At 36.4% G+C, this 20785-nt stretch overlaps 1 protein-coding gene across 7 annotated transcripts in view; it reads right to left on the bottom strand.

Moving 5' to 3' along the window:
* Nucleotides 1–20784, bottom strand: part of TRPC1 (transient receptor potential cation channel subfamily C member 1) — a 65166-nt gene extending 44382 nt beyond the window's left edge. The window contains exons 1-3 of one of the 7 annotated variants that reach the window (XM_036996427.2): nucleotides 20144–20784; nucleotides 9598–9752; nucleotides 3593–3691 (exon numbers count right to left, since the gene is read on the bottom strand). In XM_036996427.2, the coding sequence (XP_036852322.1) occupies nucleotides 3593–3691; nucleotides 9598–9752; nucleotides 20144–20315 (426 nt within the window). In that variant the 5' untranslated portion in view covers nucleotides 20316–20784. Of the gene's footprint in view, nucleotides 1–3592; nucleotides 3692–5606; nucleotides 5681–9597; nucleotides 9753–20143 lie in introns of all 7 variants that reach the window. The other 6 variants (XM_073232331.1, XM_073232330.1, XM_036996423.2 and 3 more) reach the window with 6 other exon arrangements.
* Between the last annotated feature and the right edge of the window lies 1 nt (nucleotide 20785).

The raw sequence follows: 20785 nt of genomic DNA, 5'->3' as shown, positions 1-20785 counted from the left end.
TTTCACTACATCCTCACCAATAATGAATGTTACAATTTAAAAATTTTGATATACAACAAATATCTAATTTTTAAAATAGAGTTCATTTATTAGTGACTATCTTCCTAATTACAAAAGCAATAAGGAAAAATAAAAAGTAAGAAAAAGTAACCTTAATTTGGCACTCAGATGCCTGCTGTTTTTCTATATTTCCATGTAGTTCCTTTTCTATGCATATTTTTAACCTTGCATCATATATGTACCATTTACTATCCACTTTTTAAATGTCCTGTACATATTTTTCCATGTTCCTAAATATTCTTTTAAAAAACCATTTTAACATATATGTAATTACTTACATTTCCAATCCTCTATAGGCATACCTCGTTTTATTGAGCTTCACTTTACTGCACTTCCCAGAAACTGTGTTTTTTACAAACTGCAGGATTATGGCAACCCTGCAGAGAACAAGTCTATCAGAGCCATTTTTCCAATAGCATTTGCTCACTTTGTGTCTCTGCGTCACATTTCGGTTAACTGTTGCAATATTACAACAAATTATTGTATTTGTTAGGGTGATCTGTGATCAGTGATCTTTGATGTTACTATTCTAATTGTTATGCGGTGCCACAAACTGCACCCATATAAGATGGTGAACTCAATTGCCAAATGCTGTATGTGTCCCCTATCTCTCTCCCTCTCCTCAGGCCTCCCTATTCCCTGAGACACAATACTGAAATTAAGCCAATTAATAACCCTGCAATGGCCTCTACAATGAAAGGCAGAGTTGCACATCTTTCACGTTAAATCAAAAGTTAGACATGATTAAGCCTAGTGAGGAAGGCATGTCAAAAGCCAAGGCAGGCTGAATTTATGCTAGGCCTCCTGTGCCAAACAGTTAATTAAGTGGTGAATGCAAAGGAGAAGTTCTTGACAGAAATTAGAAGCACTCCTACAGAGAACACACAAATGATAGGGAAGCAAAACAGCCTTATTGCTGAGAAGGAGAAAGTACGAGTGGTCTGGAGAGAAGATCAAACCAGCCACAACATTCCCTTAGGCCAAAGCCTTATTCAGAGCAAGACCCTAACTCTCTTCAATTCTGTAAAGGCTGGGAGAACTGAGAAGGCTGCGGAAGAAAAGTGTGAAGCCAGCAGAGGTCAGTTCATGAGGTCTAAGGAAAGAAGCCACCTCCATAACACCAAAGTGCATGGTGAAGCACCAAGTGCTGATAGAGAAGCTGCAGCAAGTTATCCAGAAGATATAGTTCAGATCATTCGTGGAGGTGGCTACACCCAACAGATTTGCAATGTACATGAAACAGTCTTCTATTGTAAGAAGATGCCATCTAGGACTTTCATAGCTAGAGAGAAGAAGTCAATGCCTGGCTTCAAAGCCTCAAAGGACAGCTCATTCTCTGTTAGGGATTAATACAGCTGGTGACTTCAAGCTGAAGCCAAGGCTCATTGATAATTCTGAAAATCTTAGAACCCTTAAGAACTGTGCTAAACCTCTGCCTGTGCTCTATAAATGGAAGAACAAAGCCTGGATGACAGCACATTTGTTTACAACATGGTTTACTGAATATTCTAAGCCCACTCTCGAGACCTAATGCTCAGAAAATAGACTCCTTTCAAAATATGACTACTCATTGACAATGCATCAGTCACCCAAGAGCTCTGACAGAGATGTACAAAGAGATGGATGTTGTTTTCGTGCCTGCTAACACAACATCCATTCTGTGGCCCATGAATCAAGGAGTCATTTCAACTTTCAAGTCTTATCATTTAACAATGACACTTTGTAAATCTATAGCTGCCATAGATTATTATTTCCCTGATGGATCTGAGCAAAATCCAATTGAAAACCTTCTGGTAAGGATTCACCATTCTAGATGTCATTAAGAACATTTATGATTCATGGGAAGAGGGCAAACTATCAACATTAACTGGAGTTTGGAAAAAGTTGATACCAGCTCTCACAGATGACTTTGAGAGATTCACAACTTCAGTAGAGGAAGTAACTGCAGATGTTGGACACAGGAAGAGAACTAGAATTAGAAGTCGAGCCTCAAGACGTGACTGAATTGCTGCAATGTCACAATAAAACTTGAATGCATGAGGAGTTGCTTCTTATGGAAGAAGAAGGAAATCTTGAGATGGAACCTACTTCTAGTAAAGATGCTGTGAAGACTGTTGAAATGATAACAAGATTCAGAATATTATCTAAACTTAGTTAATAAAGCAGAGGCAGGGCTTCAGAGGATTGACTCAAATTCTGAAAGACATTCTACTGTGGGTGAAATGCTACTAAATAATATCCTATGCTACAGAGAAATTGTTGGTGAAAGGAAGAGTCAATCGGTGTGGCAAACTTCACCGTTGTCTTATTTTAAGACGTTGCCACAGCCACTCCAGCCTTCAGCAACCATTACCCCTGATCATTCAGTAGCTATTAACATCAAGGGAAGATCCTCTAGCAGGAAAAAGATTGAGTTACTGGAAGCTCAGATGATGGTTAGCATTTTTTTAGCAATCAAGTATTTTTAAACTAAGGAATGTACATCATTTTTTAGACATAAAGCTATTCACACTTAACAGACTTCAGTTAAGAGTAAACATAACTTCTGTATGCACTGGAAAATAAAAAATTCATTTAACTTGCTTTATTGCACTATTCACTTCATTGCAGTGGTCTGGAACCAAACCTGTTATATCTACAAGGTATGACTGTTTCGGGGGAAGTTTAGCTTGTGTAACATGGGTTTCCCATTGCTATAGATAAGATTATAATGAATATTTTTGTCTATATTTCTGACCATTTCCTTGATAAGTTCTTAAAAGAGGAAGGACCAGGTTTAAAAATATGAACATCCTTCTTGTTTATGACAATACCCTTCCAAACTGCTTTCCACAATATCCTCCCTACCAGAGTATTTGAGACTGTACTACTTCATTACTGTTGTTTTAAAAAAATCTCTGCTAATTTGATAAGCAAAAATTAGTATCTTGTATTTGATTATAAGTGAGATTTAATATTTTGTACTTAATTTTCTGATTTTGGTGTTTTTCGTCAATTCGTCTAATATTATGAATTTGTGATATGTGCTGAAAATATATTTTTTCAGTTATCCAACTGCTTTCTAAATTTTGCCTGATGTGTCAATCCCAGAAGTGTAACTTGTGTATAGCCAAAAGGCTATGCCACTGTGCTTTTTGTCCATTGCTTTTATCTTTAGAAAGTCCTCCCGTTCCCAACCAGTTAAATATTTACCTACATTTTCTTCCAGTTTTATGATTTCATTATTTATATTTAATTCTTAAATCTATCTGTAAACTAATCTGTATTTTTATTCTTAACCTGGACAATGTTCCAAACTAAAAAACTGGTCCACACTGACAAAATTATGTAATTATCGCTAATTTTAAAAAGGTTTCCTGAAAGCAATATTATTCTTGCAAGTGTCTACTTACTCTAAAGCAATATTTTTACAGAGTTAAAAAAAATTTTATTTCTTTAAAACAAAATAAATTTGGAAGAAAAAAATGGCAATGGGGCAGGAGATCTATTTTGGTTTAAAAATCCAAATTAATAAATATTTAAGAGTACTAACTACTATAGTTGGTCTTGATCGTTTTGGTCGATGATTAAGTAGTATATCAACAGCTCCCACTACTTCAGAGTCGATTGCCACCAAAAGTGCATCTGTGGACTTTAAAAAAAAAAAAGGTTACAAACGAAAATGGAGGATAAAAAGGTAAAACTATTTATTTTTACTAATTCATAAATAAAAGTTTCTTTTTTAAAATCTAAAATGTATTATGTACAGTAATATCGAATTTTCAAAAAACTTAAGACTGTCCAAATAGTACATTTGCTTGCCTAAGCAGTACTTCTGTGCACCACAACACACGTTTCTGATCTGGTTTCACTTCATGAGTTGGTAAAATAATGACAGCTTGATAGAAGGATTTATTAATTGAATAGTGCTGATTCGGGCAGTATTTAAAGTTGGTATTTTTTTTCAAGATCTTTATTCTTGAACTGTGGACCAAAAGAATCTTAACATTCCAAATCCATAAAAGAAATTGCCAAGGACTACTACTACAAAGGACTGTGTTCAGTATAGGAAAAATGATCGCTAACACAACCATAAGGAAAGGAGAGGGAGAAAGGAAAATATGTGAACAGAGCGAAGAGCTCTGTTCTCCTCTTTAAAACATAAACGGCTGACTGAAATGGTACAAATGTGACATTAATATCAGCAACCTTATCAAGTAAAGCCACAAAGAAGTAGGCTCCTGAAGTCCTTGGATACAGGAGAGAGAAGTGACTTTACAGTTTTACTTCTAAATGAGAGCTCATTTTGAAGCTCCAACTTTGACAGGAGGAGAAAGTAACCAGCTGAGGAAATGGGGACTTCTCGGCTCTGTAACGAAGTCCCCAGTCCTATTAGGATACTTGGCAACGATGATATCAAGTTGTTGGGGTTCTTTTTGTTTTATTTCAAGAAAACTGTAAAGGCAGAAGGGAAACATGGGTATAAATAATTTATTTTAAGAAGATGTCCTGATTATTTTTGATCTGTACATTTTTTGACTGTTATAATCTTTATTTAAATTAACATTTTCTCTCTTGAAAATGAATATTTTATATTTTAATATTCTTTGTATCTGAAAAGAATAAAGCTTTCATCCACTTTAGATGGTCAAAAATAAGACTAGAAATGGCAGATTTTATCTAGATGTCTCAAAATAGGGCTAAGCACCCTAAAGAAAGGGTTGGGACGACATTCAACCATTAGGAACCACCTATTACCACAGGAAACACTCCCCACCTTGATGGGAAGTTTAATAATTTTATCCCTTAAAACATTAAGGGTTCACTGGGCTGTAGCCTATTCTTTAGTCCAGCATTATTTTCTTTTGCTTTGCAATCATTGCTCTTTAGTTTTTATGACACTTGGTCAGGTGAAGCAAAAAAACAAAAAAACAAAAGTTCATGTGCTCATTACTACTAAACATTTCATTTATCATTTCTAATTTTAACTCATAAAGCTAACTATAGTAATGCCACTACTCTCAAAATAAAAACACCAGGCAATCTCAACCATCTGAAACACAGCCATGGATCCAGCAGCAAATTAAAAAAAAACAAAAAATATATAAAAATGTCACAAACTAAACTCTTGGGCCTTATTTCCCAGAGGGATCTGTCTCAATCACACGGACTTGGAGTTGTCTATAAATGATGGATATCTGGCTTTCCCCAAGTACCCTTCAGGTCTTCACTGAGAAAGGGAACAACTAGATAAAAACCAACAAAGGAGGGAGAAGGAAAGAAAAAATTGCTAGTAATTGACCATTGAAAAGTAGCAAAATCACTATCAATACTCAGCAGTCTGAAGCCATTTAATGTTAAAAATAATTTAAAAACTTGTTAATAGTTTCAGACTATATGAAGCAAAGTACAATGATTACATTCTCAATGATTCCCACTTACGGTGGTAAAATTAAATTATATTCAGATACACTATTTAGAAAAGAATAAATATTTATGTTAAATCTTTCAATGCTTAAAAGGATAAGCTTCAGGTATAAAAATATGTATATAAAAAAGTCACATACATAAGCAGTTACCACTGAGTTATTCTTTATTCTGCACAAATGGTATGTTATCTGATAAATCAAAGGCAGCAGTTCTGAAAGAAAAAAATTGTTTTAAATGAATTCTAAAAATATTTATAGGTACATAAAATGTCATTAGTTTTGCTTCCCAATTTTTCACAGATATTTGACAATTCCTTATTAAAATCTGTTTAATACATATACTTGTTACGTATTAATGAGGTCACTATCTTCTTTCTCACCTCAGAATTTGTCTTTTCAACAATTCCCATACTCTTTCCTCTAAACTCAGAGTAAGAAATTACTTACATTCCAAAACTAAATTTTCCACCTTGGTATTCCACTTAAGGCTATTCTGCCTTCTTTAGGACCTTGGTACTTCATTCACAGAATTATCAGCCTAGCCCCTACCTCCCAAAACACAAAATACTTCTTCACTCTACTAACTTGACTTGATCCTATCTTCCTCTTATCATTCAAATTTTCTTCATCTCACTTTGTCAAACTTCTCAAATCTATACATATTATTTTCACTAACTACTGTTGCCAGAGTTTCAAAATCCAGTGGCCCTTCATACTTCCTAATTTTCTTTGATTTCTAAGGCATATAGAAAAACTAGTTTTCTTGGTTTTTACAACACTGCACTAGCCCAACTCCTTTAATGAAACTCTTTCCTTCTAATGCTCACTGTTAATGTAGGTGCTTCCTAAGAATCAGCACCAGTCGTTTTGCTCTTTTCTGTGACTGCACCACTCTCACGATGTCAGTAATCATCCCCATGTCCATGACTGCCTTATCTCTCCAGACTGACCTCTCCCTAGAGACATCATCTTCATCTGTAACTATCCACTGGACACTGTCTGGTATCCCCAAAATAAACAAGGCTAATAAAACTAGAATTCACATTTCTCTGCCCCAAGCTTGACTTCTCTATCAACTTCCTGTTTTTCTTTCATTCTTCTCCCAGTCACCCATGTTTAAGATTTCCAAATCATCTTGGAGTCCTTCTCAATTCTCCCTCCAAATTTCAACATGCACTACTTTCTACCAATTCTTTCTTCATCTTCACATCTACCACTACCTGCCATTCTTATAGTCACTATTTCAGCTCAGGCTTTAACCACTTCATATCTGGATTACTATTAAAAAATGCTCAACCCTAGCTATAGCTTTCCCCACTTTCCGTTTTTTAATCTATACTGAACACAGACACTAGATTACTTATTTTCCAGCTATTTCTCTCTGCTATCCAACCCAAATATTTTGTTCAAAAAGGCTAAGTCAACTTCACTGTTTCAAGAATATACATTGCACATGCCTTTTTTACATCCTTCACATCCCCTGTTCCCGACCTATCTATATATTTTTGAGAGCAGTTCTGGGTAGTAGGTAAAAGCATGGACTCTGGAGCCAGGACCCGGATACCACTTCCAGGTCTACCATTTATAGAGTGACTTTGGGCAAGTTACTTAACGTTTCTGTACCCTGGTTTCCTCCTCTAAAAAATGGATAATAATAGTATGTATATGTAGCTGTTCTGAGGAATAAGGAAGTGAATACATTTAAGGTTCCTGGCACACAACACAGTATCAATATTAGGAATTATTAATGTTTCAAGGCTGAGCTCAATTGACACTCCTTTATGAAACCTTTCCTGATAGCTTCAAACCACAGCAATCTCCTCTTTCCTGTATTTCTAAAATATTTAGTGTAAAGCACAAAAGTTAAAGTATTAAACAGGGTTTCTCAATAGCGGCACTACTGACATTTGGGGCTGGGTAATTTTTTGTTGTGGCAGCTGTCCTGGGCACTGTAGGATGGTTAGCAGGTTCCAATCCTTGGCCCACCACATGCCAGTTGTAATCCACCCCCTAGTGAAACCTAGAATGTCCCCAACATTGCCAAATGTCCCGAGGAGCAAAATTATCCAGTTTGAAGTATAACAGAAGATAAAATACATGAAAGCACTTTGTAACCTCAAAGCAATATACAATGGTCAAGTAGTTATTACCCCTTAGCACTTATCAAAGACACTTTTGCATTATTTAACTGATTTGAAATTCATATGCACTTTAATTGTCCAATTAGTTTTAACAGCCTTTAGGATCATGTTTTACTTATTCATTTCCACAATCATACCCAATGGAAGGCGTTGGACATCTGTCAATTGACAGATATGACATACTAACCTGAGACAGAACACAGTAAACTGGAAAGAGCATGGGATTTGCTGTCAGAAGATCAGGTTCAAATCTTAGTTTTGCCCTTACTTATTTTAGAACTTTGGGCAATTCATTAAAGTCTATGAGCCTCAGTTTTCAGTCCTATAGAATCTAACATCTATATAGGCAGCTATGATATGCAAGTGTGATCAGGTATGTGAAAGAAGCATTTATATTACAGAATGATTATATACAAAGAATTACATATGTAAAAAGACAAAAACGATTATACCATATATACCTCTTTTATCCAGAATCATCAGGGATTTTATAACCTTATTTTCTAGGTAACTGAAGCTTATGCCTTTAAGTGTTTAACTTTCAAACTGAAACTATTTTGATGGAAGTTTTCTGTATTCAGAAGTATAATATATATTGTTTCTTCTAAAACAATAGGTACTGAATATAACTTAACTTTTCCTTACTGATTCTGGGCTATTGTTATAAACATTAATTACTATTCTAACATATAGCTCCGCAGAGTTTAGCATATATGAAATGTTACGGGCCAGCATTAAATAAGTGCTACACTTCATTTTGTTCTACCGCAGTCCTCATGCCCCTTCTATTGCCCCTCTAATTTTCCATGGATTAGAAAATGAAGTAATTAAGTTTGGTGAAGTGGAATGTAAAATGAGAAAAAATACACTTTGAAGGAGGGGTTCAGAAGTACTCCTCCTATGACGAAAGTTCATAAACGGGAGACTTCATGGCATCTACTCTGATTGCTCATAAGTATTTTTTAACTTACTTTCTGATTCTCAGTGTTTTGGATAACTGAAACTGCTGGGAAAGCAAATTATTTTTCTACTCTAAATATGTATATGTAAAGATAGTACCATATGTTGTAACACATATCTGTGTATAACAGAAATGTACATAGAACTAATCTACTGATAATTTTATAATTTTCCATGAATGCTTCCTGATGTCTCTCTTTTCTCTCTATATATAAACACACACACACACACACACACACACACACACACACACGCACACACACACATACATATGTAATTTAAAGTTACAACAGATCAAAAACCATACTTTTTGAAAGAAAAAAAAGAGCCCGAGTTCATGAGCTAAGTCTCATCATAAGAAAACCAAAAAGTAAAGGAAAAATATATTAAATTTCCTTCAGAATCTCTTGACTGAACTCTTTCAAGACAAATATACATGCCTGCACTGATATGAAGACAAACAGAAAGTATTTTCCAGTTAAAAAAATTCATTCACATTTATTTCTAAGCAAACGTCAAATTTTAGACAAAAAAGGAAGATTTAATAAAATTTAACAGGAGAAAATCAAAGCCTAACTGAAAATTGCACTGTGAGTCATGAGCATTTTGTTCTTGCACTATAAATTATATGGGCCATAGAAAAACCTGTTCCCCCTGACACTTCCAGAATGGATGTATTATTTTTAGATACATAATATAAATACTAATAATGTAATAAAAACAAACTTATTTTTAGTAAGTCATGATACCTCTGTCAGATGCTGTAAAACCTGTAAGATGGGGGGTAGGGGTGAAAGTTGGGGGGAAAAAGAAATCAAGTCAAAATATACTTTTTTAAAAAGGCTGTTTTTGGTTTATTTTTGAAACTGTTAGTGGCTTGAAACCAAATAAAAGGTGAAAGAGAGAAGACAGAGAAAAAGCAAGGAAGGAAAAAAAGAAGGGAGAGAGGAAGGAAACTAGAAAGAAAGAACACATGGCATATCTAACAGTACTTAGAAGCTACTGGATAAAATTATCTAGCCTTGTACCTGACAACCGTAGTCCAAAAGAAGCTGCAGTATATCCAAGTTTTCGTTTTCAATAGTTATGGTAACAGCATTTCTCCCAAGCACATCTACGCAATTTATGTTCAAGTCACCTGAACTGTTTTCCTCCAAAATCTTTTTAACCATATAATAGTCACCTAAATAACAATATATAAACATAATTTAATATCCATGACATTAAATAAAAATGACTTTAAAGAAAACTTAGCCTGTTGATTTAAATAACCTAAACTCATTTTTGTATATGGAAATGTGCAAAGAAAACGTGAACATTTCTGTGCTGAAAACATATACCCTAATATGTACATCGCTGCAAACAGAAAACAGAAAAATTTTAAATATGCAGTTTGAAATAAAACTTGTTAGTTTAAAATTCATAACTGATGATTATAAGGAGAGAAGCTTTTAGAAGATATTTAAAATAAAGAATGTCCACAGACTGGAAGCTAATAAAATAAGATAGAAGAAGCTTAAAGGATTTAAGTTTTACATCTCAAATACATACACACATGTACTCAAACATCAAAATGGTTAAAAATGAGACCTAGCAAGAAGTGAAGGGTATTGTGAAGAGTTTTAAAGGGGAAACATTTGGTATAGCAGTGTGAATGTCTATATACCAGGGGTAATACACATACACACACACACACACACTACACACACACACACACACACACACACACACACACACACACACACACCAGAGGTAATATACATGCACATACACTACACACACACACACCACACCAGGGGTAATACACATACACACACACTACACACACACACACACGAGGTAATATACATGCACACACACTACACACACACACACACACACACACCAGGGGTAATACACATACACACACACTACACACACACACACACCAGAGGTAATATACATGCACACACTACACACACACACACACACACACCAGGGGTAATACACATACACACACACTACACACACACACACACCAGAGGTAATATACATGCACACACACTACACACACACACACACACCAGGGGTAATACACATACACACACTACACACACACACACACACACACACACACACTAGGGGTAATACACACACACACGCATGCACGCACGCATGCTAGATTAAATGACCAGGCCAAAATCAGAATACCTCAAAGTGAAATTCTGGCTTGTCAGGACCATGAAGATTACCATCTGCCTACCTCTAGCTCACATCAAAACAGTTGACCCATGAAGGAAAATGAGAATAATTATGGAGGTGATCATTTTCACAGATGGCCCACTTTATCTGCTGACCAACGCAGTAATAAAGGGACTAAATCAAAAGTGAAATACTAATAGAGAAAGAAAGCAAGGTGGATTTTATTTCATTTTACTTTTTAAACATAAGATGAATAAACCATTTTAAATGACTCACAAATACAGCTGTTCCTTACAAGTCTATGAATAAGAAATAGGAAAAGAACAGAATAGAAACCAGAAGGAAAAAAGACACGGTTTCTTGATACAGAGAGAGAAAACTCTAAAACTAAACTAAGTAAGAAAGGTAACAGATTTTTGTTCAAAATTTCAAATAAATTTTCTATTTTTAATCAATGACATTAAAAGTTACCACTCATTTTGGAAGAAGCTTTCTTGATGGCATATTTCTTGTTCTCCTAAGAGGAAAATGAGGCACAAAAAGAAGTATTTTCCTCATAGCACTAATAATTAAATGTTTAGACACTAATGTTCCATAGCAAAAACTTACAAAACTCTTCAAAATTGAAGCTTTTAACCACTGATAATGGTTGAACTGATAATGAACACACAGATAGACTCGTGAAAACTTATCACTATTACTGGAAAATAAGATTTAAAACCTTTTTTCAGATGAATTTATTTCATTATCCTTTTAGTAGAATGTTATACTCTACTTTTTCTTTGGTTTCATGTGTCTAGGCAAGGATTAATTTTTTATTTATCCTGCTTGGGACTCATTAGGCTTTCTCAAACTAAAAGGACTTCTGTACTTTATTAGCTATGCAGTACTTTTAGCCATTGTCTCTTCAAATATTGCTTCATGCCTATATTATCTTCTTTCCTATTGGCACTTCACTACTAGACATTATGTTGGATCATCTCATTCCAACTCCTTTGTCTCTAAAGATTTTTCCTCTTTCTCTCTTTCCTGCATTCTGGGTAATTTCTTCAGCTTTCTCTTCTAGTCACTTATTCCTGCTTCAACTATTTCTGCTGATTAACCCATTCATTGATACTGTTAATGACTGCATTTTAGATTTCTATCAGTTTTACTGGATTCCTTTCCAAATATTTTGATTTGTTCTCTGCTTTTCCTTTCCTTTCAGTTTTTATCATTTTAAACATACTTATTTATGGTCTCTATGATAATTATCTTAAGGTCTTAAGTAGTTAATTCTATTGTGTCTACCGACTTGTGGTAATAATGGGTGACTGCCTTCTGAATTTTTTAATTGGGTATTGCAAACTCTTTCATACAGTTTAACTGCGGAAATCCTGGCAACCTGGTTTGAAAGCTCATCCAAGTAAGGATGTTTTGTGTTTGCTCCTTCCAGATAACTCAGAGGCTTTGCTACCCTATGAATCCTTTTCATATTAATTTCTTGGTTTAGATTTTCCTAGACCATGTAGGTGTATTAATTTAAAACCCAAGTCAACAAGGGGCAGGACCATAGTTAAAATTCTTAGGGGAGTCTTATTTACAAACTTTTTTGGTAGTCTCATTGCACTGGTGGACAGGTTCTTTTCCTCATCTACCCTTTTGCTTAAAGGAATTGTCCTTCAAAGATCCTGGCTTTATGCTTGGATATTGCTCCAATTTCCCACTTTGTTGGGAATTCAAGGCTTGTAACCTACCTCCAGACAGGCATTAAAATTCAAATTCCTACAATGCCCAAACAAATAACTCTTGTCTGACCCACACAGAAGACAAAATGTTGGCTCAAACACTCCTGTTTTTCGGTCTTTTCTTTACTTTTATATCCTTAGTTTTCTCTTACTTCCCTGAAGTTCAGCTGTTCATTTAAATGAATGTTAAATTATAGTTAGCATTTCTTGGTGACTGAATCAGAAGAGTTTTTAGATCATCTAGTCAGCCATATTACTAGAGACAAGTGTATAAAGAACTATATAATTCTTAGGAAAGTTTATAAATTTCAGGTATGGCAAATGGACAAAAACAACTGTTCCAAGTTTTTAAAGCTGGGATTGGTGTTTAAATAGTAATTGTACTGCAAATGTCAGATACTCCAGCTTTAAGGTTTGACTGTATTCCATTACAGTCAGGGGGCTATACAAGAAAAAAAAATCTTAAAAGTCAAAACCAAATTAATTTTCAGCATTAAAAATAAAATTCTATCCTGACATAGCTGACACATTCATGCAAATGAAAAGTTACCTATAAGGAACCTAGAATGGTTTCTAAGTATTTCACTTAAGTTTATATTTGCAAGCCATTTAAAACAACGCACTGTGTTCAAAAAGCCTAGAACAGTCTTAACAAATATGATGAGTGCATATGTACAAAGAGGTTAGTGAATTTAAACTACATAGCAAGAAGCTAATTATAGAACAAAGATTACAATTCAAAATGCCATATATCAAATACATAAATGCTTTTCATTTCACACTGAAGTTGCTTTTAAGAGTTACATCTTTTTCTTTTTTAAAATATAACATAAAGAAAGAAATGCAACACAATATGTTTACTTTTTTGGCTAGATGGTTGTCTTTTTTCAGTCAAGGAGTTCAATCAATTCTACCAGTGGACCAGTTCAACAGCAAGTCTCTCAGCCCACTCTCCAAAATTATCTCCCAATATTCATCTACTTGTATCCATGTAAACTGCTGCCTCCATCTCCCTGCAAGCCATCATCTCTCCTGGACTCCACAATAGCCTCTTTACTGACATGGCTGCTTCACTCTAGTACAGGGTCAACAAACTTTTCCTGTGAAGGGCTAGACGTATAGTAGTATTTTAGGCTTTGCAGGCTATACTATCTCAATTGCAAATACTGAAATCTGCTATTGCAGCACAAAGCAGTCACATGTACACAAATGAGCTCCAATGAAACTTTATTTATGGACATGTAAATTTAAATTTCATATAATTTTCTGTTATGAAATATTATTCTTTTGATTCATGCCCAACCATTTGAAATGCACAATGTAAAAACTGTTCTTAGCTCTCAGGCCTTACAAAAACAGGTGATGGGTGGATTTGGGCCATAGGGCCATAGTTTGTCCACCCCACTCCCCCACAGCTCCACCCTTAAAACCCACTTTCCACCCAGAGTGTTCTTTTTAAAATTCAAATCATACGAAGTTTACCATACTCAAGATTTTCTATCACACTTAAATGCCAAAATCTTTACTGTGGCTTACTAAAGCCCTACGGGACCCAGGCCTTGCTACCATTCTGGATTTACCTGTACCACTCTCCTACTCACCTATGATCTTTCTAGACCAATGTTTCCCAGACTTCCAGTTGCAATCCATTAACGGTCTTGAAATCAATGTTATGGATCCTAACTGATTTTTAAAAATGAAATAGTTTATGAACTACTAGGGTAATATCATGGATCCTTAGCAACAAAGTCACTCTGGCTAACTGTGGTAACTTGAGAATTGCCATGGAGAAATGTTATACTATCAATTAAGAACAGGTGACTCCCTCTTTTCACTGGCATATTGTTTTATTTTCTGGCATATGATAGTAAATTTCAACATCACTGAAATGAGAGTATTAATGTTCATCAGTTTTATTTTATAGTAACTAAATTTCCAGTTAATTGTGAAGTATGAGAAAATTTATCTGTCAAAAAATCAGTAAAGATTTCCAAACCAAGTTTCTGTAACAAACTTTTTGTGTGTGGCAATATTCTAGTAGAGCTATTACTAGACACACTTAAAACAGAAGATTTTATTGAAAGGAAAAAGTATGATGAGGTAAAAAAATACAAAGACATGATCAAATACAATTGCTGGATCCAGAAATACAGTGACAATACTGATTAGAATGTTAACTCTACAGCAAACTTCAAATTAATTTGAACCAAATTCTAAGAAGGAAAAAATACAAGACTTTTACATTGAAGATGATTTAAAATGAAGTTTTATCAAATGTGCATCACAGACCCCAATATTTGTCACAGACCCAACATATCTGTAATCATATTGTGAACAAAACCTTCAAAACTGAAACATGGTAAGCTGAACTGTCCATAGTACTTCGAATATTTTTGAAAAATTATGATTACTACTGTAATTTCTTAGAAGTTCATGACTGTTAATGATAATCAGTATCATTGGGCAAAAGAGCAAAGATTCACACTGCTGCAGGAAAAAATTATACTTACAGCACAGAAGGTAATGCTCATTTTTTTCACAGTAAATTAGTTGACAAGTTTAAAATTATTAACAATGTATTCTTGAATTTATTAGAAGAACAATTAGAAGTAATGTTTATTTTGTAGTTAGTGTCTGGTATACAACTTGAGATCCAATTCACAGTGATGTTTCAAGTTATATAAAACTTCAGTTTATATCAGGTATGTAGTAATGCAGTTTTATAAAGGATTTGTGTTGCTCACATACATTTGAATTATATTTATATTTATAGGACTGAAAAAGTACATTATTGGTCAATATAAATTAACTAGAAAAAATATAAAAGAACTAGTGATGGAGCAACAAATAGGACCAGAAAATAAACATGGTTGTGTTCTAAAAATTAACAGGATCTATTAATAGCAGTGCTGATCACCACTTTGTAGATCACAAAGTTTGGCATCCAAAGAAATTCTGCTGAATCTCATAACTATATTGATATGGTACTGGACTTCTTTTTTCCCTGATAATTCATTTAGGCTCCTAAAAGTCACTAATTAACACTTCTTAGGTATAGTTTTTGAACTCCCTGTTACATATTAAACTACTAATCCTACATTTTAAAGTTCTCACTATGATTTAGTTTGGTGGGCTCAATTATGAATATACTTATAGCACTGGAAGTAGGGAAGAAGAGGAATTATTCTTAGGTTGCAACAATAGCCATACAATAAAATTTCATCTTTTAACATCCTTCCCCCAATTTTTATAATATACAAGGTAAAGGGGTTTGGCTTGGGTTACATTTTTTTTACTGCCCATATAAAAGATTGACTGTGTACTAAGAATATCCCATATTCCAAATCATGAAAAGGCCATTTAAATTAAAGCGAACCTTTGTTTCTTGCCTTCAGACATCTATATTAGGCACAAGCATGTTTTTTGTTAGTTTCCTTACTACTCCTCACAAGAGCACAGAGAGCATCTCCATTCCAGAAGTTCCTAAAGGATAGGGATTTCCTGATAAAGTTATTTGATAAGGCACTTTTCCAGTGCCTTAACACAATTAACAACTTGATAAATATATTTGGGTGACTTACAGAAAATAGTAGCAAATTAAAAGTGAAATAAAGAAGTACACTTGTTTATCACACTTTGAAATCACTGCAAAGAAATGCCAGTATAGTACTGAGAAGCATCTAGCCGCTCAACAATTAGTCTATCATAAACTATCCACCAGGACTTTGGTGATTAAGATTTTAAATAACCACAAACTATACACTATGGCAGCATTGGTAATTTGAAAACTCTCCTGTACAAAATACTTAAATGTTATGGCTAACGACAATTTGTGAAATGTTTGTCGAATTTTGTCTAGAGTACCTTCCTTACCTCTCCTTTCTGCAAAGTTTTCTTCCCCCAAGGAATATCTCTTTACATTAGAAGGCGCCCTTTGTCAATATAAAACTTCTCGACAATGCCCAATACTCTGCACTTTCTCTTCCACTTCCATTCTCTCCAACCCCACACACTTCAAAGTCTTCCTCAAACAGCTAAAAAAAAAACCTCATTAAATATATTAAGGTGTTATTAAAACAGCAGCTTAATATTACTTCTCCCAGAAATGTTGCCCATTTTAGAAGTATGCTTAGCCCAAAGGTATGCAAAGCTTATGTAGGAATTCACGCATCAAACAGCCCCTCTACAATGCAGCAAATCAGACCACAAAAGTGACACACATCTCTAGACTGAGACCAAGAATAAACGTGAAATTCAGCTCTCTTCATCCATCTCCTGACCCCATGTTGAAATTTCAAGGACATCCAGATTCATCAGTTGCAAATCGAATTTCCTGAAAATGGTCTTCATGGTGATTTGGTAGGGACTGAATCCGGACTGAAACATTTCATCATTTCCTTTTACTGCACAAAAACTGATTACCAATTGTCAGCAAATTAAAGGGTTTACACAGGTTTTGCTCATGAATATATACTAATAGCTACCATCTACTCTACAGTTACTTTAAAAGACATGAACTAACACGAACTATGTTTAGTTTAGGTGCTCCCTAAATAAAGGCGTTAAACCTTTCTCAAGCAAGCAGGCCTAAGGTAAACCATAGGCTCCCACAAATAGAAGTGGCTTATTATCACACTAATTCTCAATGAAAGAGGAGAAACACATGGGTGGTAAGAATCATTGCTTAATACTTCATAAAACAACACATTTACAGCCAGCTCTTGTTTCAGTTAACCTTAACCTCTGAATTGGAGCATTCTGTCTAAAAAGACTATGAGTATGCTTTCTGAGAATTTTACTTGGTAGGGGGCAGACTTAACTTTATATCCCAGGCACATGAACTTCCAATTCACTTTTTCTGAATTTTAAGAAAAGAAGCAGTGTTACCTCTGACATGATTCTGACCCACTTTAAAAATCAATTAACAATGTCTATTAACCCACCACTAACTGGCTCAGCACTTGCGTAAATCTATTGAACTCATTTACATAAAAGGCATCTATACAAACAATAAATCTTTCTCCTTTTTTCCTTACTCCATCAGTACACACATTTCAAAGGGCCATCCATCTACTACTAACATACACATAACCTCTTCATCTCACCGTTTCTGCTTTAGGAATTCTCCCTAAGTAGAATATATTATGAATATTTTGCACATGTAGAGGGAGACTGTTAAATGCAAAGGATGAGAAACCCAGAGGTTCTAGAGTGAATTTACTTCCATGCTGTTAAAGATTTTTACTTTTATTGGATAAATATAATCCAAAGAAATCAAGGATTATAAAACATTCATAAAAAGCAAGTTTCATCTCCAACTAGTAAGTCTAAATGTGGATGCATCTTTCCTAGCACAAATGATTTTCATTCAACTACAACTAGATCAATATAATACAGTGGTTAAGAGTGCAAGCTTAAGTAAGATAGATCCTAGTTCTGCTCCTTCCTAACCAATGTAACCTTGGGCAAAGTAATTTTATAATTTTGCAAGCCCCATTTTCCTCATTTGTAAAATGGGGACAACAGATCTGGTCATGGGGTTGTGAGATTAAATAAAATCACCTGTGAAGAGCATACGTATTCTATCCCAATAGCTAGCTGTTTTAGTAAACGTTTGCCATTTGGTTCGATGAAATCTCCAATGTAATAGTGGAAGCTATAGGTATTTCAGGCAACTTTCCACTTTTACATGTGGTTTGGGTAACAGTAAAAAAAGGTTTAACAATATTAGGGCATATACAAAGATGTAAAAAAACAACAAAAAACTTGCTACAACTCAAATTTATTTGTTCAATGTAAATTTATACCATTAAGTATGTGTTAAGAAATCTAATCCAAGAACTCACACCTGAAACAGCAAATACCAATTTAATCTCACTCATTTTAAATAATTTATTTATGTGGGGGGGGGCGAGGGAAGCATGCTATTTACTTTTTACCCCACCCCCAAAGTCAAATCTCTACAAGGATCTTAATAATGCTATAATATTGGAAACTGACAAAAATTATCAAGCCATCTCAACTGGTGCTATCGGATAGGCTACAAAACTGTCACATATTAGAACTCTTTTCTGTTTGAGATGTCATGCAATAATATACACACCATACAGGTACTAAATATACACACCATACAAGTACCTACTCCAACCATTCCATTATGACATTCCTGGGCCCTAAGTTTGACAGGAACATTAAATTCCCTTTCTTGACTGACATACCTTCTGTTTGCTTTTAAATAACTATAGCTCATAGGGTAGATTCAATAGCCACTTACTCATTCTAGTACAACACAATCTTTCCTTCCCCTCTCAATTTTTGCAAGAAAACTCAGACAATCCACTCCAGTAATACTGAGTAATTTTACATAGTCCTCAAATAATGATTTTTGTGAGATGAGACATACTTTGTTTCTTTACATTTCCAACTATATTCAAGGCTGTGTCGACAGTGGACTTGAACAAATACTCTTATATAATTTAATACTATCACATAAAACCATAAAAGTGACTGACAACAGACATAGGTGGACTCTGTTTATATGTCAATGTGTTTTCAAAAAGTCGTGTAAAGAAAAATCCTATTTCAAAAGCAGTAAAAGAGATTGGAGAGGATGTCATTTAATAAACACACACAAAAAGTCCTCTACCATTAATCTTTTCACAGTATTAAGTCACCCTTTGGTTTACGTTTTGGAAGTTTGCGTGATCCTAAACAGAGTTTTCCTAAGTGAGCAAGTCCACTGCACAGCAAGCTGAATGAATTTAGAAAGAGAGAATTTACAGCACTTTTTTACACGTAGGAAATATAAGCAGTCCTAGGGCAATCAATTTCCCATTCCTTTTATTTTATGCATCGATAGAAAGCATGCCTACGTGAAAAGACTTTATTATGGCCATAAAAGTGATGGATTTCTGGATTTTTTTTAAAAAGGGAAAACACATTAAATATATTCCACATTTTTGCCCTGTAACTATTTTGCACTACCTTTACTTCCCAAAGGCAGCTACCTCAGGTACAATAACCTTTCTCGCCAATAAAAGTTGTTCCGTAAATTTGGAGAAAGTTTAGGGCTAAAACATAATTTCTCCAGTCCTATCTTTATCTCCGCCTAGGATATTGACATACCTAATCCCATTCAACAGTCAGAGCAGCGAGGCACTGGGTGGCTGATGTTCAATAAAACAAAGAAGGTTTTAAAGAAAAAGGAAAATAAAAGCCAGACGAGAGCCCATAAACACGAGAAACCTTAAGCAGAGTCATGAAATTTTTGGATTGTCGGAAACTAGACAAACCTTCTGGGCTTCCAGAAACAGCCGAAGCCCAGAGAAGGCCAGGTCATTCTGGTGGTCACAAGCAGGTGGGACCAAAACCCTAGAGTGCAGGTCCCCACAGCGATAGTTAAGCACCGGACTCCAAGAAGGGAGGCCATCCCCAGGGCCGCCGCCCTGGGTGCCGCGCCTGGGGGCGGCACCCTCGGCTGCTCCCGCCCGCTAGCTCTGCACTCGCAAGGCAGAGGCGGTGCCAGGAGGCCGGGACAAGCAGCGCGCGCGGCAGGAACAGACGCTCGGAGGGACAGGAAAGAGTGCCCCAAGTTGAGGCTGGGGAGAGGATGGAGGGTGTGAAGGGCAGGGGCGTCCAGAGGCGGAGAAAGGGGCCTAGCTCTCACCCTTGTCGCACGCCAGCAAGAAAAGCTTCTCATTCAGGGTGTTCTCCTCCTTCACCTCCCGCACATCCTTCAGCGCCATCACCTCGTTCGGCGACGAAGAGGAGGATGGGGAGGAAGGCAGGGAGGAGGAAGCGCCCGAGAGGTCCATGCTCGGGTCCAGGGCCGCCATCATAGCAGCCCATGAAGGGGGCAGGCCAGGAGACGGGGGCGGGGCCCCCACCAGCCCCGACCCCGACCCCAGCCCCGCCCCAGGGCTGGAAAAGGGATGAGTCGTTCCCACGGCCGCCTCAGCGCGCGGCCCGTTGGCCCCCAAAGGTGTTGCCTCCCCTCGGAGCCAGCACTCGCCCTCCACTGAAAGCCCCAGATCGGTGGCGGCGCATGCGCGACCCCGGGGCCAGCGCCCCCTCCCCAGCCGCCGGCGCCCGGGCCGAGCCGGTCCGCGCCCGTCCGGGGACGACTGAGTGGCGCGCGCCAGGGCGCTAGCCGAGCGCGGGGCCGTGCCAGGAGCCAAAAGGGCCGCGCGGGGGCGGCCCGGCCCGGGAGGATGAGAGATCAGTAGGAGGAAAAGAGCTCCGAGAAGCGACTCCGCGCACGTCGGGCGCCAGGGTTGTGGGAACCGCCGGCCGGGTTGCGCCGGGAGAT

Source organism: Manis javanica, chromosome 3, assembly GCF_040802235.1.
Source record: "Manis javanica isolate MJ-LG chromosome 3, MJ_LKY, whole genome shotgun sequence".
In the NCBI taxonomy this organism is placed as follows: Eukaryota; Metazoa; Chordata; class Mammalia; order Pholidota; family Manidae; genus Manis; species Manis javanica.
Note: the sequence above shows the minus strand (reverse complement) of the source record. Positions and strands in the feature narration are given on the sequence as shown.